This window comes from Oncorhynchus keta, unplaced genomic scaffold, assembly GCF_023373465.1.
Source record: "Oncorhynchus keta strain PuntledgeMale-10-30-2019 unplaced genomic scaffold, Oket_V2 Un_scaffold_9739_pilon_pilon, whole genome shotgun sequence".
NCBI lineage: Eukaryota > Metazoa > Chordata > Actinopteri > Salmoniformes > Salmonidae > Oncorhynchus > Oncorhynchus keta.
In genome coordinates, this window is record NW_026291018.1 from 659024 (window position 1) to 686320 (window position 27297).

The window sequence follows — 27297 nt, forward strand, 5'->3', positions numbered from 1 at the left end:
CATAGGGGTTCTAGTCTGTCGACTGTGTGTACGTAGGGGTTTAGTCTATGTTTCTGTATATGTGCAGGACAGTTCTCTAGTCTATGTCAAGGTCAGAGACGTCGCTCTGTGTGATGGCGCTGTTGCGGGTGGTCTTAGCATTAGTGAGATCCACACAAAATACATCTTTCCTCCGATAAAAATAAAATCAGCAGCAAAATGAAAACAAATTCATATAAATCTTTATATATATATATATATTTTTTTTTTTTAACCATTTACAACAGGTGGAGAATGAGACAAAAAAAAGAGGGGGCAGGAACAGGGGCAAATTCCATGACTCAGAGGGGATGTGGTTGATTGTATCAGACAGTGGGGAAGAACAGTGGGACTGAGGTGGGGAAGGGGGAAATGGGGGCAATTCTTTCAAAAATAAAAAGTTCCAACAAAAGCTGACTTCAAGCCAGGATGAGGCTAGACATGCTCCCTAGGGGGGGGCTGCTGTGGTGCGTTTACACAGGCAGCCTAACTGATCTTTGGGCCAAATATTGGCAAATATGGCAGATATGACAGATGTCATGATAGAAAACAAAAGGAGATCAATTACCCCATTTAAAAAAGGCTGGAAGGGTGGTATTATCAGAGCTGCCACGTTTGACCATGATGCCATTCATTGTGGCCATTCATAACTAATGGGAGTCATGTACTGCTGTTTACAGACAGCTGAGAGAACGAGGAATATGGAATCTTTCCTTCCAGTCTGGTAGGGACTTCTTTTAAGTGGTGTCTCTTCAAAAGACTTCAATGAGATTCATCATTGGAAACTAAATTATTTTAGTAGCAGTCAGTTTTGAACACACCTACTCATTCAAGGGTTTCTTTATTTTCTACATTGTAGAATAATAGTGAAGACATCAAAACTATGAAATAGCACATATGAAATCATGTAGTAACCAAAAAGTGTTAAACAAATCAAAGTAGCCACCCTTTTCCTTTGACAGCTTTGCACACTCTTGGCATTTTCTCAACCAGCTTCACCTGGAATGCTTTTCCAACAGTCTTGAAGGACTTCCCACATACGCTGAGCACTTGCTTTTCCTTCACTCTGCGGTCCAACTCATACCAAACCGTCGCAATTGGGTTGAGGTTGGGTGATTGTGGAGGCCAGGTCATCTGATGCAGCATTCCATCACTCTCCTTCTTGGTCAAATAGTCCTTACACAGCTTGGGGTGCTTTTTGGGTCATTGTCCTGTTGAAAAACAAATGATAGTCCCAATAAGCGCAAACCAGATGGGATGGTGTATTGCTGCAGAATGCTGTGGTAGCCATGCTGATTAAGTGTGCCCTGGATACTAAATAAGTCAGACAGTGTCACCAGAAAAATACCCCCACATCATCACACCTCCTCCTCCATGCTTCATGTTGGGAACCATACATGCAGAGGATAGATTTCCACTGGTCTAATGTCCATTGCTCCGGTTTCTTGGCTCAAGCAAGTCTCTTCTTATTATTGGTGTCCTTTTAGTAGGGGTTTCTTTGCTGCAAATCAACCATGAAGGCCTGATTCACGCAGTCTTCTCTGAACAGTTGATGTTGAGATGTCTGTTGACAACTATGTGAAGCATTTATTTGGGATACAATTTCTGAGGCTGATAACTCTAATGAACGTATCCTCTGCAGCAGAGGTCTCTGGGTCTTCCTTTCCTGTGGCGGTCCTCATGAGAGCTAGTTTAATCATAGCGCCTGATGCTTTACATAATTTCTAGCTGCAGACTAGTAATTAGTATCTACGATTTGCTCTTATCTGTAGGGATCGATAGTCTCAGAGTATAACCATTTCCAGCCGTGTAGCCAATTCTCCACATGGTATGGTTAGGAATTAAATAACTATTCACAATCACAGCTCACGCTGTGGGTTTGCTTAGTCTAAACTCAAACCTTTCCCCCTCAGCTGACTGAGGTCCGCGTGGTCTGAAGAGGATTTCCTCAGGAGAGGGTTTTAATTCGTAACAATAGAAAAGGCGGTTCTATGACCCCAGATCATGTCTGCTCACGGGGGCTGGCCAATTACTTAGGTAAACTTTAAAGGGAATACAATTATCAGTCATTAAAGGTTTAACACCTTGCATCATTTCACAAATAGTTTTATCTTTACTCATTCATTTTATAGAAGAATTAGATGCAAACCCCATAATTGAGAAATGTACATATTCAGAGATATAGTTGTGTGTTTCATGTCTTCTCTGAGGTCACCAAATGAAACACACTTATCATACCTGTCCCTTAAGTGTCCACGGATCACTCCCACAAGTGGACATTCTGTATCAAATCCCCATTTTGGGGATATAGGAGTTCGCCATGTGAAATCCTTTGTTCTCTCTGTGTGTCTCTTTCTGCATGGCCAGGGGGAGAGAGTCTCCGCCAGGAATTTACGACCTGAGACAACAGAACCTGGGTATATATAGCTAGAGCTAGAGTGAGAGAGGCCACAATCTATACCCAGAAAGGGCCACGTCATTACACTATTGTCATAGTTTCTACGGATTGTAAATTAAAGATAAACATTTTTGCTAAAATAATTATTATATATTATTAATTGGTTGACTGGTTGACTATGACTTTTTAAATCACCCAGTATTGCTATCTGCAGTGTTAGCTCTAGGTAAATTTTGCAATTCTTCATCTACACTGCTACTGTATCACACTAGTGTCTTCACTGTCAAATCAATGTCCACTAAATATGTGTGTGTCCTTACACAGATAGTCCTATATACAGTTGAAGTCAGAAGTTTACATACACAGCCAAATACATTTAAACTCAGTTTTTCACAATTCCTGACATTTAATCCTTGTAAAAATTCCCTGTTTTAGGTCAGTTAGGATCACCACTTTATTTTAAGAATGTGAAATGTCAGAATAATAGTTGAGAGAATGATTTATTTCAGATTTGATTTCTTTCATCTAATTTCTAGTTGGTCAGAAGTTTACATACACTCAATTAGTATTTGGTAGCATTGCCTTTAAATTGTTTAACTTGGGTCAAACGTTTCGGGTAGACATCCACAAGCTTCCCACAATAAATTGGGTGAATTTTGGCCCATTCCTCCTGACAGAGCTGGTGTAACTGAGTCAGGGTTGAAGGCCTCTTTGCTCGCACACACATTTGCAGTACTGCCCACACATTTTCTATACGATTTGGGTCAGGGCTTTGTGATGGCCACTCCAATACCTTGACTTTGTTGTCCTTAAGCCATTTTGCCACAACTTTGGAAGTATGCTTGGGGTCATTGTCCATTTGGAAGACCCATTTGAGACCAAGCTTTAACTTCCTGACTGATGTCTTGAGATGTGGCTTCAATATATCCACATAATTTTTTTCCCTCATGATGCCATCTATTTTGTTAAGTGCACCAGTCCCTCCTGCAGCAAAGCACCCCCACAACATAATGCTGCCACCCCCCGTGCTTCACGTTTGGGATGGTGATCTTCGGTTTGCAAGCCTCCCCATTTTCCTCCAAACATTACGATGGTCATTATGGCAAAACAGTTCTATTTTTGTTTCATCAGACCAGAGGACATTTCTCCAAAAAGTATAATCGTTGTCCACATGTGCAGCTGCATACCATAGTCTTGTCTTTTTAATGGCGGTTTTGGAGCAGTGGCTTCTTCCTTGCTGAGCGGCCTTTCAGGTTGTGTCGCTATAGGACTCGTTTTACTGTGGATATAGATACTTTTGTACCTGTTTCCTCCAGCATCTTCACAAGGTCCTTTGCTGTTCTGGGATTGATTTGCACTTTCCGCACCAAAAAGTACGTTCATCTCTAGTAGACAGAACGCGTCTCCTTCCTGAGCGGTATGACGGCTGTGTGGCCCCATAGTGTTTATACTTGCGTACTATTGTTTGTACAGATGAACGTGGTACTTTCAGGCGTTTGGAAATTGCTCCCAAGGATAAACCAGACGTGTGGATGTCTACAATTGTTTTTCTGATTTTGGCTGATTTCTTTTGATTTTCCCATGATGTCAAGCAAAGAAGCACTGAGTTTGAAGGTAGGCCTTGAACTACATCCACAGGTACACCTCCAATTGACTCAAATGATGTCAATTATCCTATCAGAAGCTTCTAAAGCAATGACATCATTTTATGGAATTTTCCAAGCTGTTTAAAGGCACAGTCAACTTAGTGTATGTAAACTTCTGACCCACTGGAATTGTGTTACAGTGAATTATAAGTGAAATAATCTGTCTATAAACAATTGTTGGAAAACTTACTTGTGTCATGTACAAAGTAGATGTCCTAACCGACTTGCCAAAACTATAGTTTGTTTTGAAGAGATTTGTGGAGTGGTTGAAAAACTAGATTTAAACTTCTTATGGCTTGGGGGCAGTATTTCGACATCTGGATGAGAAGCGTGCCCAAAGTAAACTGCCTGTTACTCAGGCCCAGAAGCTAGGATATGCATATAATTCGATTTGGATAGAAAACACTAAAGTTTCCAAAACTGTTCAAATAATGTCTGTGAGGATAACTGAACTGATGGCAGGTGAAAACCTGAGGAAAATCCATCCAGGAAGTGGGATGGAAGTGGGATCAGATATGCCTGGCGCAGATTTGAACATTGTAAAAATGATGTGCAACCCGAGTGGCGCGGTGGTCTAAGGCACTGTATCTCTAATCCAGGCTGCATCACATCCGGCTGTGATTGGGAGTCCCATAGGGCAGTGCACAATTGGCCTAGCGTTGTCCGAGTTTGGACGGGGTAGGCCGTCATTGTAAATAAGAATGTATTCTTAATTGACTTGCCTAGTTAAATAAAGGTTTAAAAAAAAAGATTCTGGCTCGCGTTTACTGTGATCACTGAGGCTGTACCCACTTTAAGGTACAGTTAACAGTGGCCAAGTAGGCTACTGTGGCTATTTAATTAAAATGTAGGCCTACCATCAAACAATGGAGAAAAATGCATCCCATAACATTTAATATGGAAATAGCTGTTGTGTGGTGTTCAATGTGTGGTGTTCAATGTAGGCCTACATTCTATGAGACTTTTGAATTAAAAAACATGGAGGGCTTGACATTAACCTGTATTCACTTGTCCTTCAGACATGGAGGTGACTTAAGTATGTTGTGTTTGATGCAAGAAACCATTTTACAAAATACAATTCATTATTATTCCTATACCATTACTACAGAGAATCAGACAAATGCTACCCTCTGCCTATTAGCTACTTAGCTTATTCAACACTGTCTCAAAATACAACACTGCCACCAAAGATATTTATTTAACCAAGATAGACCACAGCCTATTGTTTCCATTGGGAACAAATTAGTCATAGTGGGCAGAACAGACACGGAGGTGGGCAGAGCCAAGCACAAGCTAGCGAGATCCTATTGGTGCGTTCTAGCATAAATCTGCATATTTCCGTTAGGGAATGGCTACTCTGTGAAGTGCGCGTGTGCAGTAACTCAATTCACCTATGCACTCCTTCTAAACAATGCCATTTAATTTTTTTTTTTAAACTTTTGCAACGGGTAAGGTCTACACAACTTAGTCCGCTCTGTTTAAAACATTCTAGTTTTGGGAATTGAAAAATGTATTGAAATCAAATGTTTCATTGATAAGAGAATGTGCAGCATGTCAGCCAAAATCCATCTTTACCCACTGCGGGCCAGTTGGCTTCCTCACTACCATATTTGGTAGTGAGTGGAAACACCAAGGGAATGCTTTAAATATCTGTATCATTGTTCTATCTGTGCTACCTCTTTAAGACATAAAAAAAAGCTCTTAACCTGACTTGTTTTTCAAAGATGGCTAGAAATGCACACATTTTGTGCTCTTGTAGGAAGCAACCACTCCCCCATTGTTGATGAGAAATTAGCCATAACTAGGCTAATAACTCACTAGCAAAGAATATGAACAAATGTGCACAGGTGGCTGGCTACATGCAGCTCTTGCTTTGATCTCAAAACAAGTGCATCTACTCAGGACTGCTCATGCTGTCCTGTTCAAAGTGAATGGCACAGATCCATATATGGCAATGGCTATTTGCATATAGGCCTACTGCAACTCTGATTGGTTATGGCGCACCGTTCTATGTAGACTACAGGCCTGAGTCGTGCATGTCAATTCAATAGAATCCTACTTCGATGTGCGCTGCCCACAAGAAACTCTTTATAATGAGAATATTTTTTTTATTTCACCTTTATTTAACCAGGTAGGCTAGTTGAGAACAAGTTCTCATTTACAACTGCGACCTGGCCAAGATAAAGCATAGCAGTGTGAACAAGACAACACAGAGTTACACATGGAGTAAACAATAAACAAGTCAATAACACAGTAGAAAAAAAGAATAATCTAGGTCTACTCAGGGCCCTACCTATAAACGTTGGACTCCAAAAGCTTTGAGCTCACCTGTGACATTCAGCATGAAGTTACAATGTGATTCCACTGTTAGTGTTCACCACACACTCATACGGACCCTCGTCTTCAGGCTGGGTTTCTTTGACCAACAGGGACACAACTTTGTCTTTCTCATTGGCAGGTGGCATGGGAAGCTGATATTTTGGGTTCAGCTGCATCCTGGGATTGGAGGATTGTTGATTGGATAGGTTGTATATGAACACAGGTTCACCTTAGCAAAGACCATTCTAGTCCAACCTCGGCCACACAACCAGCTCTGTTTACATTACCAGGAGATTTCCCATTGAAGTTCACAGAGCACTCTAGGACTGCATTCTTCCCAGAGTCCACCTGGATGACCTGCTTCAGGACTGTAGTACAGAAAATTTTACATCTGACAAGTGTAGTTTGGATAAAACAAAACTCCTAGACCATTCGTTGTGAGCATTTTGGAAGTTAAGGTGTTGGCAAAAGTATTACAAATTGTGCCTGCAAAACCTTACTTTTGGATGTCTCCATCCCAGTGATGAGGAGAAACATGAGTGGACAAGCTGAAGACCAACACCATGTTAAGGAATTTCTCCTTAGTAGAAAAACAAACAGGGGTTCTGAGAAACATTGGTCTCTCCACAGGAAAAGGTTCACACCTGACAATCAGTGGTTGAGCCAAATTCAAATCTGAGAGCAACTGTGGATAGCCTGAATAATATGCATTGACTAATACAAGCATTGACTCAACATGCCATTTGTGCTTACTAAGCGAGCAAGGTCAATGGAAAAATAAATAAAGTCTCACACTATATACATTCCCAACAATTTAAAGAGTAAACCTAGCAACCAACGTTTTGGCAAAAATCTAATTTGTCAAATAATACTTGTCGACTAACGGTGAAAATCTTACTTACGGGCACTAATCAACAATGCCAGAAACGACATTAGAGATCTAGATAAGATTGGGAATAGGGTTTAAAAAAAATAAAAAATCACTGCATTGCCGAAACAATTGTTCTTAGGTTTACCCATTCAATTGTTGGGAGCATATAGTGTGATTTTACTGTTAGTCAACACCTCTACAAACATGTGGGTGTGTCATGCGTTTTTCTAGACTGTTCAGTTACGACCAAAAATGACAACAGCAATAAACAAAATAATTACAATTTGATTCCAGTCTCCCTATAGTCCAGTCCAAGTGGCAAATCTCACAAGCTAAGAAAATACTTTCACTTTGTGGTTCAGCCTCATTTGACTGTTCCCAGCAGTGGGAAGGAGGGGAAAGTCATTCCTACGCCCAATGTGTTCCAGACGGTATCAGCTCCACCATGTGGACATTATTATAAAAGTGCTTTGGAAGTGTCTTAACATGTCAAATGGGATTAATCTGTAAAAAACAGGTTGATCAAATCGTTACTCAGATCTTTCACTTATGGCTTCAGAAAGTTGGCTTACAGTAATTTATCCATGTGGTATAACATGCATAACTAAAAACATTTGAGAGCCACATAAAATACATCTTTCCTCCAATAAAAATAAAACCAGGAGCAAAATGAACAAATTCATATCAATCTTTATTGTATTTAACAAATCTTTTTTGAATACTTTTCTTTACCATTTACAACAGGGCGAGAATGAGACAAGCAAAACATGCCTTTTCCATCAGGCGCAATATAGGCACACTACAGAATGGACTGACATGGGGGAGGGGAAAAAGAGATACATAAAGTGCTTCTGTCAACGGTTCTCTTTAATTAGAAAAAAAGTAAAAACATGAGGGGGTTGGCAGGTAGGGGGGCAAATTCCATGGCTCAGAGGGGACGTGGTGGATTGTATCAGACAGTGGGGAAGAACAGTGGGACTGAGGTGGGGAAGGGGGAAATGGGGGCAATTCTTTCAAAAATAAAAACGTTCCAACAAAACCAGACCTCAACCCAGGATGAGGCTGGACATGCCCCCTGGGGGGTTTCTTCGGCCGGAGGGGGCGGCTGCGTTGGCGGCAACTCCCGAGGGGGCAGAGGGCTGTGGTGCCTCCTCCTTCTGCTCCTTCTCTTCAGGTTCCTCGGGGCAGTCTCCTTTACCACAACACAGAGGAGACGACACTATCAGGGTCATCACTACCTGGCCCACTGATCAGAGATCTGATATGACTCAGGTTGCGTTTACACAGGCAACCGAACTGATCTTTGGCCCAATTATTGGCAATAGAGCGGATCTGATTGCTCAAAAAAGGACAATTGTGGTAATAAAAAACATGAATAAAATCAGTATTGGGCTGCCTGTGTAAACACAGCCTATGATCTAGCCATGCTAGAATGGAGGCACAGCACTTACTCACTCCAAGAACTTATATCTTGAACAAAAATATAAAATGCAGCATGAAATAATTGTAAAGAATGTCCGGAGTTAAATTTCATGACCCAAAATCAGTCAATTGAAATCTATTATTTAGGCCTAATTTTTGGATCTCACAACTGGGAATACAGATATGCATCTGTTGGTCACAGATACCTTCAAAATAAATGGGCCTTGGGATCTTGCCATCGAAGCATTACAATTACCATCAGTAAAATGCAATTGTGTTCGTTGTCCTTAGCTTATCTGCCTATAACAACCTCGCCGCCACAAATGGGGCACATTGTTCACAACCTTGACATTTAGCAAACCACTTGCCCACAAGACACCATACACATGCTCAGCGGTTGGACATACTGCCACATTCCCTAAAATGACATTGGAGGTGGCTTATGGTAGAGAAATTACCATAAACTTCTGGCTACAGCTCTAGTGGAGATTCCTGCAGTCAGCATGCATATTGCAAGCTGCCTCAACTTGAGACATCTGAGGCAAAGTGACAAAACTGGCCTTTTACTGTCCCCAGCACAAGGTGCACCTGTGTAATGAGCATGCTGTTTAAATCAGCTTCTTGATATGCTACACCTGTCAGGTGGATGGGTTCTCGTCAAAGGAGAAATGCTCACAATAAGGGATGTAAACCAATTTGTTCACAATGAGAGAAGTAAGATATTTCTTCATATGGAACACTTCTGGGATTTTATATTTCAGGTCATGAAACAAACAGTTGACATGTTGCATTTATATTTATGTTCAGTGTAAATATCATCCAAACCTTGAATTGATAGTATATCTGATAACAGTAGCACTTTGGTTGTAGCAAGATTCAGAAAAATGTGTTGTTTCAGTAAAATGTGCATAAATGTACTAGCATAACTCAAATCAAAGCAGATGCAATAAATGGAACGCAACAATCCTCCATGAGGCAACAACATCTGTCAGTTAAACACTTGGAGGGACCAGACAAGATCCTCCCAGGGTCCACTGCCAGTCCAGTACCACTTCAAGCCCCAGTCTACAGTGCTTAGACAAGACCATAACAGTGGAATGCCTTAACACTCCATTATCCAAGAACACATTAACACATTATCACTAATGTTTGCAGCACCTGGAAGTTAATAAATAGCCTTGCTCGTCATAGGAACAGCATTATATCATTACAGAACAGATGACTGACCACAGACATTATGAAAGGGCACAACTGGATCAAAGAGAATCTGATTGAGTTGACTACAAGGTGTGCCCTACAAATAAAAAGCCTTAATAAAAGCCCTCTATGAGTCATTTGTTGTATAACTGGGACACCAGAGTTTCTCCTGGTTAGATCAACAAGGTCAGGACAAACTTCCCAGGTATGACAAATGTCATTGTTGAAAACAAAAGGAGAAATTACCCAGTTTAAAAAAGGCTGGAATTATCAGAGCTGCCACGGTCGACCATGATGCTATTCATTGTGGCCATTCATAACTAATGGGAGTCATGCACTGCTGTTTACAGACAGCTGAGAGAACGAGGAATGTGGAATCTTTCCTTCCAGTCTGGTAGGGAGTTCTTTTAAGTGGTGTCTCTTCAAAAAGACTTCAATGAGATTCATCATTGGAAACTAAATGATTTTAGTAGCAGTCAAAGGTTTGAACACCTACTCATTCAAGGGTTCCTTTATTTTCACTATAGTAAAGTAAATGGTAATGGTAAAGACAAACTATTAAATGGCATATGAAATCATGTAGTTAAAAGTATATTTTTCAGGACCCTGTCTTTCAAAAATAATTAGTAAAAATCCAAATAACTTAATCTTGATTGTAAAGGGTTACAACAATTTCCCATGCTTGTTCAATTAACCATTAACCATTCATGAACATGCACCTGTGGAACGTCTGTTAAAACACTAACAGCTTACAGACGGTAGAAAATTAAGGTCAACGTTATGAAAGCTTAGGACACTAAAGAGGCCGTTCTACTGATTCTGGAAAAACACCAAAAGAAAGATGGCCAGGGTCTCTGCTCATCTGCGTGATAATGCAGTAGGCATGCTGCAAGGAGGCATGTGGCCTGCAGATGTGGCCAGGGCAATAAATTGCAATGTTCGTACTGTGACGCCTAAGACAGCGCTACAGGGAGACGTACGGACAGCTGAACGTCCTCGCAGTGGCAGACCACGTGTAACAACACCTGCACAGGATTGGTAAATGTGAACATCACACCTGCGGGACAGGTACAGGATGGAAACAACTGCCCGAGTTACACCAGGAATGCACAATCCCTCTATCAGTGCTCAGACTGTCCGCCATAGGCTGAGAGAGGCTGTACTGAGCGCTTGTAGGCCTGCTGTAAGGCAGGTCCTCACCAGACATCACCGGCAACAATGTCACCTATGGGTACAAACCCACCGTCGCTGGACCAGACAGGACTGGCAAAAAGCGCTCTTCACTGACGAGCTGCGGTTTTGTCTCACCAGGGGTGATGGTCGGATTTGCGTTTATCATCGAAGGAATGAGCACAACACCGAGGCCTTTTCTCTCCAAAACTCTTGAACGTGCAGTCCTTGGCCAGCTCTCCCACTATCTCTCTGAATGACCTTCTTGATCCAAATCAGTCAGGTTTCAAGACTAGTCATTCAACTGAGACTGCTCTTCTCTGTATCACGGAGGCGCTCCGCACTGCTAAAGCTAACTCTCTCTCCTCTGCTCTCATCCTTCTAGACCTATCGGCTGCCTTCGATACTGTGAACCATCAGATCCTCCTCTCCGAGTTGGGCATCTCCGGCGCGGCCCACGCTTGGATTGCGTCCTACCTGACAGGTCGCTCCTACCAGGTGGCGTGGCGAGAATCTGTCTCCTCACCACGCGCTCTCACCACTGGTGTCCCCCAGGGCTCTGTTCTAGGCCCTCTCTTATTCTCGCTATACACCAAGTCACTTGGCTCTGTCATAACCTCACATGGTCTCTCCTATCATTGCTATGCAGACGACACACAATTAATCTTCTCCTTTCCCCCTTCTGATGACCAGGTGGCGAATCGCATCTCTGCATGTCTGGCAGACATATCAGTGTGGATGACGGATCACCACCTCAAGCTGAACCTCAGCAAGACGGAGCTCCTCTTCCTCCCGGGGAAGGACTGCCCGTTCCATGATCTCGCCATCACGGTTGACAACTCCATTGTGTCCTCCTCCCAGAGCGCTAAGAACCTTGGCGTGATCCTGACAACACCCTGACGTTCTCAACTAACATCAAGGCGGTGTCCCGTTCCTGTAGGTTCATGCTCTACAACATCCGCAGAGTACGACCCTGCCTCACACAGGAAGCGGCGCAGGTCCTAATCCAGGCACTTGTCATCTCCCGTCTTGATTACTGCAACTCGCTGTTGGCTGGGCTCCCTGCCTGTGCCATTAAACCCCTACAACTCATCCAGAACGCCGCAGCCCGTCTGGTGTTCAACCTTCCCAAGTTCTCTCACGTCACCCCGCTCCTCCGCTCTCTCCACTGGCTTCCAGTTGAAGCTCGCATCCGCTACAAGACCATGGTGCTTGCCTACGGAGCTGTGAGGGGAACGGCACCTCAGTACCTCCAGGCTCTGATCAGGCCCTACACCCAAACAAGGGCACTGCGTTCATCCACCTCTGGCCTGCTCGCCTCCCTACCACTGAGGAAGTACAGTTCCCGCTCAGCCCAGTCAAAACTGTTCGCTGCTCTGGCCCCCCAATGGTGGAACAAACTCCCTCACGACGCCAGGACAGCGGAGTCAATCACCACCTTCCGGAGACACCTGAAACCCCACCTCTTTAAGGAATACCTAGGATAGGATAAGTAATCCTTCTCACCCCCCCCCCCTTTAAGATTTAGATGCACTATTGTAAAGTGACTGTTCTACTGGATGTCATAAGGTGAATGCACCAATTTGTAAGTCGCTCTGGACAAGAGCGTCTGCTAAATGACTTAAATGTAAATGTAATGCCTGTACTCTGGAGCGGGATCGATTTGGAGGTGGAGAGTCCGTCATAGTCTGGGACGGTGTGTCACAGCATCCTCGGACTGAGCTTGTCGTCATTGCAGGCAATCTCAACGCTGTGCATTACAGGGAAGACATCCTCCTCCCTCACGTGGTCCCCTTCCTGCAGGCTCATCCTGACATGACCCTCCAGCATGACAAGGCCACCAGCCATACTGATCATTCTGTGCGTTATTTACTGCAAGACCGGAATGTTAGTGTCCTGCCATGGCCAGCGAAGAGCCCGGATCTCAATCCCATTGAGTACGTCTGGGACCTATTGGATCGGAGGGTGAGGGCGAGGGCCATTCCCCCCCAGAAATGTCCAGGAACTTGCAGGTGCCTTGGTGGAAGAGTGGGGTAACATCTCACAGCAAGAACAGGCAAATCTGATGCAGTCCATGAGGAGATGCACTGCAGTACTTTATGCAGCTGGTGGCCACACCAGATACTGACAGTTACTTTTGACGTCCCCTTTATTTCAGGGACACATTATTCAATTTAGGTTAGTCACATGTCTGTGGAACTTGTTCAGTTTGTGTATCAGTTGTTGAATCTTATGTTCATACAAATATTTACATGTTAAGCTTGCTGAAAATAAAACACGTTGACAGAGAAAGGATGATTCATTTTTGCTGAGTTTTAGATACTTCAAAGTAGCAACCCTTTGCCTTGATGACAGCTTTGTACACTTGACATTCTCTCAACCAGCTTCACCCGGTATGCTTTTTCCAACAGTTTTGAAGGAGTTCCCACATCTGCTCAGCACTTGTAGGCTGCTTTTCCTTCACTCCGCAGTCCAACTCATCCCAAACCATCTCAATTGGGTTGAGGTCAAGTGATTGGAAGCCAGGTCATCTGACGCAACACTCCAGCACTCTCCTTCTTGGTCAAATAGCCCTTACACAGCCTGGAGGTGTGTTGGGTTATTGTCCTGTTGAAAAACAAATTATAGTCCCACTAAGCACAAACCAGATGGGATGGTGTATTGCTGTAGAATTCTGTGGTAGCCATGCTGATTAAGTGTGCCTTGAATTTTAAATAAATCAGACAGTGTCAGCAGCAAAGCGCCTCCACGCTTCATGCTGTGAGCCACACATGCGGAGATACTCTGTTCACCTACTCTGCGTCTCACAAAGGCATGGTGGTTGGAACCAAACATTTAAAATCTAGACTCATCAGACCAAAGGACAGACTTCCACTGGTCCAATGTCCATTGCTCCTGATTCTTGGCCCAAGCAAGTCTCTTATTGTGTCATTTAGTAGTGGTTTCTATGCAACAATTAGACCATGAGGGCCTTATTCACGCAGTCTCCTCTGAACAGTTGATGTTGTGATGTGTCTGTTACTCAAACTCTGAAGCATTTATTCCAGCTGCATTTTCTGAGGCTGGTAACTCTTATGAACTTATCCTCTGCAGCAGAGGTAACTCTGGGTCTTCCTTTCCTGTGGCGGTTCTCATGAGAGACAGTTTCCTCATAGCACTTAATTGTTTTTGCGGCTGCACTTCCAATACTTTAAAAGCTCTTAATTTTCCAGATTAACACATGAAGGTCAGTCAAAGTAATGGACTGTCATTTCGCTTTGCTTATTTGAGCTGTTCTTGTCATAATATGGACTTGGTATTTTACCAAATAGGGCCATCTTCTGTATACCACCCCTACCTTGTCACAACACAACTGATTGGCTCAAACACATTAAGGAAAGAAATCCCACAAAATAACTTATAGAAAGATACCCCTGTTAATTGAAATGCATTCCAGGTGACTACCTCATGAAGCTGGTTGAGAGAATGCCAAGAGTGTGCAAAGCTGTCAAGGCAAAAGGTGGCTACTTTGAAGAATCTCAAATATTAATGTTTTTATTTGTTTAACACATTTTTGGTTACTACATGATTCCATATGTGTTATTTCATAGTTTTGATGTGTTCCCTATTATTCTACAATGTAGAAAATAGTAAAAATAAAGAAAATCCTTGAATGAATAGGTGTCCAAACGTTTGACTGGTACTGTACATAAATACCATATATTAAAATACTGCCATTCGAAATGGAACTTGAGATACTTACCATTTTTTGCCTGCTGGCACTCCTCAACCTGTCAGATGGAGAATAATAACATCAGCATTTTACTTTATTTTGGCTGAGTCATTTTACTACATCAACAGCATTTAAGTCAGTTCAAAAACACAGGACTGAGAATCACTGAAAACCATCCATGACAGCAGACTTGTAGAAACCAAGTCAAGTGTCTTACCAGTGGAAAACACACACGTTACATCTATGAATAAAACAATGGCCGACATATGTCAATGTCAGTGACCCCTCACCCTTACCCCTAAAGGAACGTTGATGGAGGTGATGACCTCGTCTGTCTCATTGTTTTTGGGGAAGAGGAGCGGCTGCTGGCACCGTCTAAGGGGGGCGGATGGTTCTCCGCACAGAGTACCCTTGGCCGTCCCGCCTACGGAGAGAAACACCCAGTTAATAAGTGAGGACTCACTTCACAAATGAGTCAGAAGGAGATGACCTCACTACTAGAGTTCTGTAAAGCAGACTTCCTCCAGGAGAGCTACCTCCTGTAGGTTTTCCAGCACACCTGATTCTACTAATTAGCTGCTGACCAGGACCTTGATGAACTGACTCGGGTAAGTAACACAATAGGGTTGGAGTAATAGCCTGCATACACAGTAGCTCTGAGAGAAGGGTTTAGGTCAGTGATAGTGACTAGTGTTAGGCCTAATGATAGTTAATGGAGTGTCAATGCTAGAAGTGCTAATAAAAACATGAGTTTCTTTGCGGTTTGTTTCCACTTTATATTTCATTAATCAAAACAAACTTATTCACTGGCCGGATTTTACAATGTGGTTGAATGGGTCTAAATGGATTAAAGACTGGTGTGGAAGGCTGGTAACAGTTTGCTTTACCCTCTTGATTTGTGGTGCATTCCTGTTTTAGTGGAACTGAGTGACTAACATGTAGTATGGCAATGTTTTTACTGAGCATAATACTGCTAGGAACTATTTGCCAAGATGACATGAGAAAATGCAGAAAACCACTAATGCAAACAAATCCGATGGCCTACTATCAGTCTCAGACAGATACCAAGCAGCAAAGCAGCCAGTGGATGTAGGCTAATCCAGACGAATGCTGATCCAAAACTCACAGGCTAACCCACATACCCCACTCAGCGAAAGGGCATTTTGACCAACATTTAAGCTAGGCTACAGTCCCATACAAACTCCCACTGAGCAACAACTGTAGAGCAGAAACAATGGGAAGTCAACAGATTGGTCTACCTGACATCTATGACTAGAAGGAACAAAGCCAGACAAAGGGATGATTCTTGGTCAATATATCACTGCTTGTTAATGAAGTGAGAGGAGAAAGCATTGTGAAGTAATGGCACAGTGACTCAACAAGGTTTCCTTTATTATGGCTCTGCATCTGTTTATCAGGCCCTGCTGAATGACTGCTTTTACATTAGCCTTGGTAATGGGACATAAACCGTGGACATGGCCAATAAGTTATGCTTTAATTGACTATAGTGCCATTACATTTAAATTAAACATTCAGATTGATATAGACCTACATCTAGCTGTACAATGTTAAGCTGAAACAACTGGATTTTTGGCCATTATGTAGGAGGTACTTCATGACCAAATCTTCACCTGGATTATTTTTTATGGAGTGTAATTCCAATATGTGCGTCACAGTTCCCATTTCTGAGGCTAGAAGATAAACAGGCAGAGATAAGTCACACTGGTTCAGTGGCTTGTTATGAAGCTCAGTACTTTTATTTAACTAGGCAAGTCAGTTAAGAACAAATTCTTATTTACAATGATGGCCTACGGTACTGCTCTGACTGCAGAATGGCTTGTGTATGGCTGGGAGTTGGCCCCTGAATAAAACCCACTAAGGATCATCTCAAGGCCATGGTGAGTTTAACCGGGCATCACCAGAAAAGGCTATGGCAAAAGCAATGTAAGCAGAGGCCAACGGCTGAATTTAAATACCACAATGCTACATATAATTCTACTACACCAAGTGGGTGGAACTTCACAACCAAATATGTCATTATGGTTGTGTAAAGTAAGTATGATCATATACATGTTGAGGACTAGTTCACCATCTTACAACTTGACGATAGATGGTTCCTCACTCTGAAAGTAGTCTATGAGCCAGGAGAAACTAATTTATGGTTCAGTTCTTTAGAGAGACACAAGCAATGGAAGTGATGGGGCATGCGAGCACGTTTCTATAATTCTATTTTTTTTTTTTTTTTAAAGGCCAAATCACCTTTAGGTAACATCAAACAAAATATGAAAATATGGAGTTGATTTGAATTCAGGTGATTTTGACATTTTGTAGTGGCTGAGGTTAGCTGAAGTTTGTAGTGGCTGTTTAAAGAAAACTTAACAGATTAATGTTTTTGTCTTGGCCCAGACTACTTTCAGGGTGAGGAACCATCTAACAAAGTTATAAAATAGTGAACTACTCCTTTAAGTATATATTCATGCATGGTCATGCATTCTAACCTCAAGATTAGTGACTATCCTTTAAGTTGAAGACCAAAGAAACAACGATACATTGTTGGCCATCTTCTACATTTCCAGATTGTGATGTCATCAGGCAAACAGCAGCCTAAGACAACATCATATAGCCTACTAACAGAGAAAACAGTGCATGCAATCCAAGAATATCCTGACCTAAACACACCAGAAAATCCATGTATATTCATGGAAATATATCGACTAATGCAATTTTCATTAAATATAGGCTCGCCTAGACCAAGTACTCAACTTCCAGACGAGACGGCACTGAAGCCAGCCTAACCAAATAATCCAGGTGTATCCATTGAAATGTGCATACCATGACACCGGTCGTTTGTCTGAACTGAACTTGAACCTAACCTGAGACAATGTGGAATAGCAGGAAGGCAGAGTGTGAACACTGCATGCAGCTGTCGGCTCCGAAGGTCAGAGGTTACAGTTAACACACACATGCACACCACATTCTCCACACTTCATGCGTGGGCACAGATACGCCACTACAACAGTAAATGGATTACTACATAGAAGTGATGCGATTGTGAAAACATGCGAGATCAGTTCCTACCACACCCTTCTTTTACATGTGTAGGTGTACACTACTAGAGCCAGGGAGGGTCAGCCAGATCCAGCCTGAGAGAGAGGTGGCTCCCCCATCAAGGCCCTGCTGTACTAAAAGTCAGTCTATGTAGGTCAGGTGGAAAAACAGTACACTATGCACAATATCCAACATGATTGACTGGAGTCTGGACACTGATTGAATGAATGCCCACAGTTTTACCCCAAAGGGTCTTTGTCAGCATGATTCCCATTTTGGGCCCATTGTTCGAGCACTCAATGTGTGTGGGTATTCTTTGCCATGCCACATTTTTGTACCCTGCCCCAGTGGATGTTTGTTGGATGTGTGCGTACACTGGATCTAAACCAATGTGAGTAGCTAGGAAGTACCGGGTGGGTTGCTCCTCCGATGGGCGTGGGGATCGTCGGGCTCTAGGAAAATGTTGGAGCCCATTTTGTTCTTGCGTACAGGGGGGGTTTCGTCTGTGCCGAACGATATGTTGGAGGCCCCGCCCGGCGGCCGCAGCACCCTGCAGGACAACAAAGGGAGGGTCAGGACTGTCATTTGACTGACTGCCACACACACTATTGAACTGACACCCCCCCCTCCCAGGACATGCTAAATACACAAAGACCATGTCACACACTAGTGATCAGCAGCAGCACTGCTGAAGTCATTACACGACAAAAACAAACATATTGCTCTGAGGACACACAGACAGCTCATTGCTCCAGTCCCCTCTTTCTCTCCATTCACAGTAGGGTCCACTCCCTAAGCCCCAGCTGTCAGACCGAGGGATACTCACAATCTCTCCTGGCTACAGCTGACTCCACCCGCCTGCAATCTGCCAGGCTAGACAGTCGCTGATTTGAGCTCGGAAGAAATTCCGCAGCAGTTACACATGGGATGGCTATCATTCCACACAGCATAGCCGTTCCAACATTTGATTGGAGAAATCTAAGCTAGATCATGGTTGGACATGGCCTGCGCTTAAGCACATGGAACAATGTCAAGGTAAAAGAAAACAACAGATAGACTTAATATGTGATCTGAATAGGAAAGGGCAAGAGAGGATAACCACAGCCCACAAAGCCCACTTCCAAACCAACATTCTTTCCTCCTAGCAAACAGAAGGGTCACAAGAATGAGAAGGAAAGCCTTTTTCCCCCTTGACTAAGGACAGTCGGGTGGAGGAATTGATGCGTTTGCAGAGCCATTCCCCGACCCCTCCTCCCCTCTATTCAGCTCCAGACTGCTGAATGCACCAGCTGACACCAGGCAGCTGTCCAAAGGCAGACGGGATACAAAATTCAACTTTCCTCCCACCATGGGGTAAAAAAAAAAAAAGACAGTGGCGAGATGAAAGAACTGGATTTGGTTATTGCTGGTGCTGTATGCATGCCACGATTAGTTCATGTAATGTCCAAAGCAGACTTGTTAACCCTTGTGTGATAGCTAAGATGAGCTCATGCTTTCCACTAGGCTGAAAAGAGAAAAGGCTATTTGAGACCCCACCCAACAATGAAACGGCAAATATTTCCTGTGAGAGGCACTGTGGTTAGAAAAGTGGGACAACTCGACAGTTGTTCAACAGTAACGTTAGATTGATTGAAAAGATAGCGAGCCTGATGCTGTCACATATATTGAAAGCCTTTGATGACCTTATCTGCTATTACCAAAGGCTGCCAAAGTTGGATTGCTGCTGTCGGGAAAGCCTGCATTTCTAGACTGGTCAGCAGTAGGGCCGACCAAGATGGCTAAAGCAAAGAGGAACCGAGCAAAGATTTGCAGGCTTAGCTAAGCCCCCCCACCCAAGTAAAACCCGCATTAGCCACCAATTAGTCGACAACGTAGCTAGCTGGAATACAAATACCGGAAAGAATGGTTATGATTTCACCGTTGGTCTACTTGTAGCAAAACTATCCAGCCCAAAACGGTGTTACAGCTCACGTTTTGGGTTAACAACGAAATAGCCTATTGTCCGGCCTGCCCGAAACGCAACACGGGTTGATAAAACGGACTATTTTTCCTCCCCATGACACCCAGCCGCCGCAAAGGAAGGAGGTCCCATACTATAGCATGAATGCACTTGGTGCATCAGTTTTTCTGGCAGTGAAACAAAGTTGATTGCGTGCAGACCCTTGGCCTCAAATAAGTGCTCAAAACGTGGACAATACACATTTTAAAGGGATTTAATTAACTCCTAATAAATTGTTTGAGTCAGCCGTATTCTTAGAAACATCCATAAAAGGAGCTAAACTTGGCATGTAGGCAAATCTAGCTACCTAACTAACAAGTACCCAGTTTGGGGGCACCAGAGGCCTATACAGACCATAGGGTTTGGAGCTTGCAAACGAAGAGCAAGTGCTTGTTTCTGCAAATAAAAGTGTTACGCGACAGCTGAGCTTGCTGCTAGCCAGAATGTGAGCTAGCAATCCATACCAGTCACGAGCTAGCGAAGTAGACAAGTTAACAAAACAAGTTGCAGTCCAGACAGACAACTACTATAGATAGCTATGTGATTAGCGAAGTTGTCATCAAATTGTCCATTCTGTTTAAAATGTGTCCTGATGTCGAGTCCTTTACACTAAACAGCTCATTTTCAAAGCTAAATCCCAACTTCCACTAACGCCACGGGCCTCTGGTGTGGTAGATGGAATTCGCTAGCAGTAGTAACCAGGTCGCTGATGCCGCTACGAGCCCAAATGCCCTCTTCACACCATCATATCAGCTAATTAAAGACAAATTGTGCCATTAATACAATTGAGCTAAATCAGGAAAAATCACCCGCCCAACAACTGGACGGTTAGCTTCCAATACTGGCTGGTATGTGGATCCCATTTTCTTTTGTTTGTCCATGAAGATTTTTCGGATTTCATTTTTACCTGGAACTGCTTTTCGCACCGGGATCCATCCCTTGAAATGTTTTTGTCGTCGTCATTTCGACTGTCTAATTCACTACTTTCGTATTTAGATATGTAACACGGTAAACTACAAAAATGTGATTTTCTAAATCCTCCGCAGGACACACACAGAAACTGAAATACTGACTCCACCCGACTGAGCGCCCGAGAGACCAGAAGGAAGAGCGCAGCGACAAGTTATCCCAGCCCATAAGTCCCAGCCCACCTCAGTTCCACTCGCTCTGGTTGGACGGACCCTTACCGACCCTCTTTCTGGTTGGTGGCACATACCACCAGTCGACGTCAATCGTTTTTCTTTGAAAGGCAACATTCTCCCCCCTGTGCGAAGCAATTGTCTCAAAAAGTCACCTTAAATCACATTGTGCTATTTTACTACCCGTTTCATTCCCATTCTGTATCTTATATTAGTTCTTGATTTAGATAAAAATGCTGTCAGTATCTTTACAGTATCACTATGTTATCCAATGATGATGAGTATGGACACAATGTTACTCAAGAGTTACTATACTTGTTTGGTCTGTCCTAACATCCTCTTTCCCCATTTTGAGTGACTCTTTACACTGACAGTGCCAACATTGCTACGTTTTATTTTATACAGTCAGTGGAGATCATCAAGCTTTACAGTTCAATCACTGTGTTGGTTTTTCGCTGATAAAATCTCCATAATTATGTTTTCATACTGAAAAGGGGGATTGGTGAGCATGAGCTGTTGTACGCACAAGGACACACTCTTAAAATGAATGATTACAAATATTTTCACCAGTTTTAATGACCCAGTCACCAACGAAACAGAGACAAAATGAATTGAGTTTGGTTAAAAAGAGAGAATAACTTTATTTTAACAAGACATTTATGAGACAATACAGATGTTTACCTGGACTAAAACATCTCTTCAGGGTTTCCTTATTACAAGCATGGCCTAGTCAAACTATGTTCAAGACATGTTTCATTCTACACAACCACTACTATATAAAAAAGATATAAAACCAATTTTCTGAAATCGACAACAGAAAATTAAGTTGAATAACAAACCAGTCTTATTCTCAAACAGTGAACGGGTGGAAAATAGCTTTTCTTGATCTCTGAATAAGTGAACCAACAAGTCACCAAAACAATGGACTTTTTAAGAGCTGGATCTGGTTGCGTTTATTCGCAGCACACCTTGTATGAATGTTACTCAAATCTGAGTTGTTTTAGAGGAGGTTGTTTATGTACAAAACAGGAAGGAAACAAAGGCAAGAATGAAAACACTATACATCAACAGTTATGTATAACTGTGAGCAGGAAGTCTTCCGCATGGTATTGGTTCTGTGGTGGAAAATGGGACAAGCTGCAAAGCAGCCGTCTGGGGGGTGGAGGAAGATGTGGGGGAGTACTTGACATGCTAGTAGAGGCCTCCTGTCTGTTGCTGGAAAACGTCGATCGTATCTTCATCCTCCATTTCCAACTGTCAGGAAAAAGGAAGGAAATTAAGTCAATTTGATATAAAAACCCGATTTCATTAGATGACATGGCATTCATGACAAAAATGTACATAAATTAGCAGTGAATGGAAAACTTTCGTTAGAAGACATTTTGCATTTAACATTCTTTTGACATGCACAAATGTTCATTGGTATTCTCAAAACAGGGAGGAACGTCTAATGTATTATTGCTGGAATGGTGTTGTTCAAGCGAAATAGAGTGAATTGATGTAACAAATCAGTTCCTCCCATGAGACTCCAGGATTACCTGTGCAGGTGTGTCTGTCTCGTTTATAGGCTGTCCATCGAACCGAACCGGATTTGCCTAATTGTCAACCCCTACAGACACAGACACACAGATACTAAATTCCATTAAACTGTTTGACACAAAACAATCTCTCCAAGTAAAATGTCCAAAGAAAACAACGTTTTCCCAACCCTTGCCAAGCAATCCATTAATAGTGTACGGCACTGAGGAAGCAAGGTTAGCCATTCCTTTAACAACTCCTGTCGCTTCTCTACTTTGTGAATGAAAACACTGCAGAAAGGAAGGGATGAGGAGATAGGGAAGGGATGAGGAGATAGGGAAGGGCGTTACTATATTGCCACTCCATATCCACGTTGGCCGACCTCATTTTTATCAGATAAAGGAAGAAACAACAGGATAGGGAGGGAAGTGGCTTCTACTCAACAAAGCCTGTAGAGCCTGGCCTACTTCATGACTTCACTGGTCTAAAGAGACACACAAGATCCATTATGGGTGGGCACACACACACTGCATTGAGATTAGGCCTGGGCAAGCCTGGATAAGACAGGCCTAGCACTAGAGAGCAAAGGCTCAGTTGCTACATCTCTGCCTCCATCTCTACATCTCTGTACTTGCCAGTGCAAGCAGCATGAACACAATCATTCAAAAAGACATGTAAAACAGAACAGCTCCAAGTGCACAAGGGAAGAGAAGAAAAAGACCTTTGATATGTTGGGAGAATCCAAAGCCAAAAACCCTATTTTAAAAGTACTTATTAGGTAATGCAGTGTAAATCCCCTCAATTAGCCTGTAAGCTCATAAATAGCACAGATCAGATTGGCCATAATGATTCAGCAGTAAGGCTTAGTATTTACTAATCAGCCTACAGCCAGAGAGATAGGCAAGTTAAGCTTAAGCCTTACTAATGCACATTGCATTGAATATGACAAGTACATTTGGTGCATATTAAAATAAAGGGTATTTGACCAAATAAAAAGTGTTTCAAGAACTAAAATCAGAAGAGTGGACAGTACAGAGTCATTACTAAATTACATTTTAGTCGTTTAGCAGACGCTTTTATCCAGAGCGACTTACAGGAGCAATTAGGGTTAAGAGCCTTGCTCAAAGACACCAAAAATATATTTCACCTATTCAGCTCGGGGATTCGAACCAGCGACCTTCCAGTTACTGGCCCAATGGTCTTAACCACACATAGAGCTGGACACTGGAATAATTTAGGACGATGAAAAGGAAGATGATAATATGATGAAGACAACACAGCCCATAGCGCTCGCCTCCTGTCACAGACAATGTAGACTACATCTGACAGTGAACAGATCAAAGAGATACAAGTGTATAAAATGGTCCATGTATTGTGTTCTCTCTTCAATGAGTTTCCTTGTCCTCAATGGATAATATGAGCTGTCATCTTTCATCAATCCCTGTATTCCCATAGTTAGGGTCAGGACTTTTTTCAGGTCAGGTCATTAGGGAAAAGTTTGTGGGCCCATAGTCATAAAGCATCTCAGAGTTCAAGTTTATTAGTCATATACCTGTACACATGACATACGTGGAGTACACAGTGCAAATACATGCTTAATTACAGGTTCACCTCTCGACAATAGGAAAGTAATGAAGTAAATAAAACACTACTAAAAAAGAAAACTCAATAAATAAGAACGAGGATTAAAATATTACTAAGATACAAGGAGGCACTCAAACGAATTGAAGTAGGATATTTACGAATGTGCCAGGGAATTGTGCAATACAGTGTGCGATAATAAATTCTAAATAGACATTGTGCAGGAATATTAATCATTCCTCTTCCTCTCTGGAGGAGAATGATGACATAGGACCAGTTTTGACTTGGCCCGTTTAGATCACAATGAATAAATGACATGGACAGAGCGGGACCTGATCCTTGATCAGCACTCCCACTCTTAGACACTTTATGAATACTGGCCCTGGCCCTATGTATAGGGTAGAGGTGCTGCTAGTTGCTTATGGCTTGGCCTCTCTCCAGAAACCACCTCTACCCCCTCGGCACATTATGGAGATTCAAAAGGACTTGATAGGTATAACCAATATGGTAGTAGCTCAACCTTGCCCTCTGATACCGCTGCTTATGTTGTGCACTCAGTGGCATCATCATGGTTGCCATGTCAGACTCACCTGTCTCTCACAGTACGCCTTCATGAGTTTGCTGAGCGGCGTGTGTCTCTTGATCTTGAACTGCACCACCGACCCATCCTGTCCCGCCACCTTCAGGTTTATGTGGTCGTTGTTTTCTGTTTTCACTCCCTCCTGATGGACACAACATTGGGGGTGTATTCAGTGAGATGAAACGCAGATACTGTATAAATGTAATGTCTAGAATTACCATGATACCCACTATTACAGGTGACAAATAATCAAGCCTGTTAAAAGTCAAATAGTCCACCTAATTTCAGTTTAAGTGACAACAAAAGCAAGAATAGTGTAGAGAATTATTGTACCATTTAAACCGCTGTGAAATATCTTTTCCATAACCAAAAATATAGTATTTTCAGTTGTTTGAAGCTGGTGTACAAAAGTAAAAAAGTAAAAGACTAAAAACTAAACTGAAGAATGGGAAGCATAGAAATAGCACACATAACATATTTAACACTTCTTAGACTTGCTTTCAATGAGAATGACATATCTATAACTCACATTTCTATGTGAAATTTGTCAGGTCACCCAAAAAGTGACATATTGCAGCTTTAAACATGGCTAGCTCATATAGACAAACACTGAATACAATATAAGGTAACCTAGCTGCTTTTAGAAACGCTAGTATTTACACACTAGGGTTGATGGGAATTAGCTTGCAAAAAACAGAATAGTCCGCCAGAAGTTAAATAAAATTAACCTTCATCTTACTCTGCCGATTGTCTGTAGGCTTCGACCTTATGTTGGGGGGAATTTGAGAAAAAACAAACATCTAATGGAACGTATAATTAAACACTTTCCAAACGTGGATCTGTTGTCGACCCATGCAGTTCCTCAGCGAGGTCAGTTCCTCTCTGCTTACCTCTTGTCAAAATAAAAGTTCTTGCTATCTTTTGTGCTGGTATGGGGCCGTGCAGGACTTTTATTTTGACACGAGGTAAGGGGAGAGCAATTGGGTCTACAATAGACCCACGTTTGGAAATTCTGAATGTTCTATTAAGATGTTTTTTCCTCAATGTCCCCTCTGCATAAAGACCAGCCCTACAGACAATCAACAGAGTAAGTTGAAATTGAATTTGATTTAACTTCTGTATTCTTGCAGACTATTCCATTTTTTTGCAAGGTAATTCCTAGTAACGCTAGTGTGTGAATACTAGCGTTGATAAAAGCAGCTAATGTTAACCTTGCCTGGGACTATCAGATACAATTGTTGCTTGGCTGATACAGTTGATGCAAAGCAAATGATTAGTCAGGTCCCAGGCTAATGGCAACCTTGATATGACCATCATTGATTTTAGGCCAGCAGAAACATTTACACAGAGTATTTGTCAGCAGTGTACTGTCTGAATATAAGCAGTTTCTGAACAGTGAAAATAGACCAAATATTTAAAGTTTTATAGAACACTTACAAGGGCCTTGGATAGTTCAGCAGTGACATGCAAGTTAATCTGTCTTGACTATTATTTACTTGTTCTAAAAGTCATGGCGCTGTGGCAATGTAATGAGACAAGAAGTGTTTTTGGACAATGTTTAGTCTACAGAGTGGAATTTATCATGCTTGACTACAGGATAGGTGCTTTACACATTCTGGAATTCATCCAAATGAGGACACATATTAAACATGTATGTGTCAAACATCTGATCATTGGTCACACACACACACACACACACACACACACACACACACACACACACACACACACACACACACACACACACACGATTGATGCATTTCAAAATATTGATCATACTTTTACACATGAAAACACATAAACATGGTTTTTAACACTGTCTCAGTCACACCATTTCACTCATTTGTAACATGCTGTGATAGCTGGCTCCATAAGCAGATGAGAGGGACCCTTGCTGTAGCCATGAATGAATGTAACAAGTTTGTAACTGAAGAAATTGACAAAGTGATGACTGATACAACCACTTGGATCTGAACTGAGTTTGTCAGATTACATTTGCAAATACAAAAGATTAAGAACTGAAGAGAGTGCATGCATTGCTTACTGTCATGTTCAGCTAGCAAACGCTAGTTGGCTGCGATTCAAGCAGCAAGCCACGCGCCCATGCAGGCGCGTGCACAGGTCTTCCGGTGTCTCCAATGGAGTACTTGCATTTTCAAAACTTGAGTCTACTAAGATCTCAAGTAAGGAAATATTCCATGTACATTTTTCCTTAGTTCTATTTGAGTTATGTATGTAAAAAAAATGTAATGAGATATAAGCATATTTTCAAGCAACTCACCTTGGGTTTCTCGTCAGCCATGGTTACTCTATTTGCGCTTCTCTACGCCGCCACACAACGAAAAAGACGTGTACGCGCACGTACCCGCTCCCGATTAAAATACCGGCCCTACGTGCGCGATCACAAACACATGCTCGTGCCCTGTACTTCACATTCATTGGCCAACCTCGGTCACAGGGTAAGATGTTGAGCGCTGGCAGAGGGCGGGAATGTCGTAATGCGCGTTTCTGTAACACGTGCACGCGCATTTATAACACGTTCCCTTTTGTTTTGTTTTATGAAAATATTCACCGAAAAAGTCCTAATGCTTTGATGTTAACCGTGCCATTGCTGTACATTTGCGCAATAAAAATCAGGTTATTTAAGAAAGTGTACTGAAAGGTCAATGTTTGGGAATT

General features: G+C 42.4%; 1 protein-coding gene and 1 pseudogene across 2 annotated transcripts; both read right to left on the reverse strand.

The window, feature by feature from the left end:
- Window positions 1-7924: 7924 nt before the first annotated feature.
- On the reverse strand, window positions 7925-20915 carry LOC118374248 (jupiter microtubule associated homolog 1-like). The gene is made up of 5 exons (XM_052517794.1): window positions 20708-20915; window positions 18212-18351; window positions 15050-15177; window positions 14784-14811; window positions 7925-8444 (listed from the first exon to the last, which is right to left on the reverse strand). The coding sequence occupies exons 1-5, from the start codon at window positions 20761-20763 to the stop codon at window positions 8299-8301; spliced, it is 498 nt and encodes a 165-aa protein (XP_052373754.1). The 5' UTR covers window positions 20764-20915; the 3' UTR covers window positions 7925-8298.
- Window positions 20916-21550: 635 nt separating this feature from the next.
- On the reverse strand, window positions 21551-27057 carry LOC118374246 (small ubiquitin-related modifier 2-like; annotated as a pseudogene). Its single transcript, XR_008135735.1, has 4 exons — window positions 26900-27057; window positions 24629-24760; window positions 22478-22548; window positions 21551-22193 (listed from the first exon to the last, which is right to left on the reverse strand). The product of XR_008135735.1 is annotated as a small ubiquitin-related modifier 2-like (transcript).
- Between the last annotated feature and the right edge of the window lie 240 nt (window positions 27058-27297).

Excerpts from the sequence above, each read along its gene's own strand:
- LOC118374248 (XM_052517794.1), bottom strand. The coding sequence starts at position 20,763 with ATGACGACGACAAAAACATTTCAAGGGATGGATCCCGGTGCGAAAAGC. Across the intron at positions 14,812-15,049 it reads CCATCAACGTTCCTTTAGGG|GTTGAGGAGTGCCAGCAGGC; the intron begins GTAAGGGTGAGG and ends TCCATCTGACAG. Across the intron at positions 8,445-14,783 it reads GTGCCAGCAGGCAAAAAATG|GAGACTGCCCCGAGGAACCT; the intron begins GTAAGTATCTCA and ends GTTGTGGTAAAG.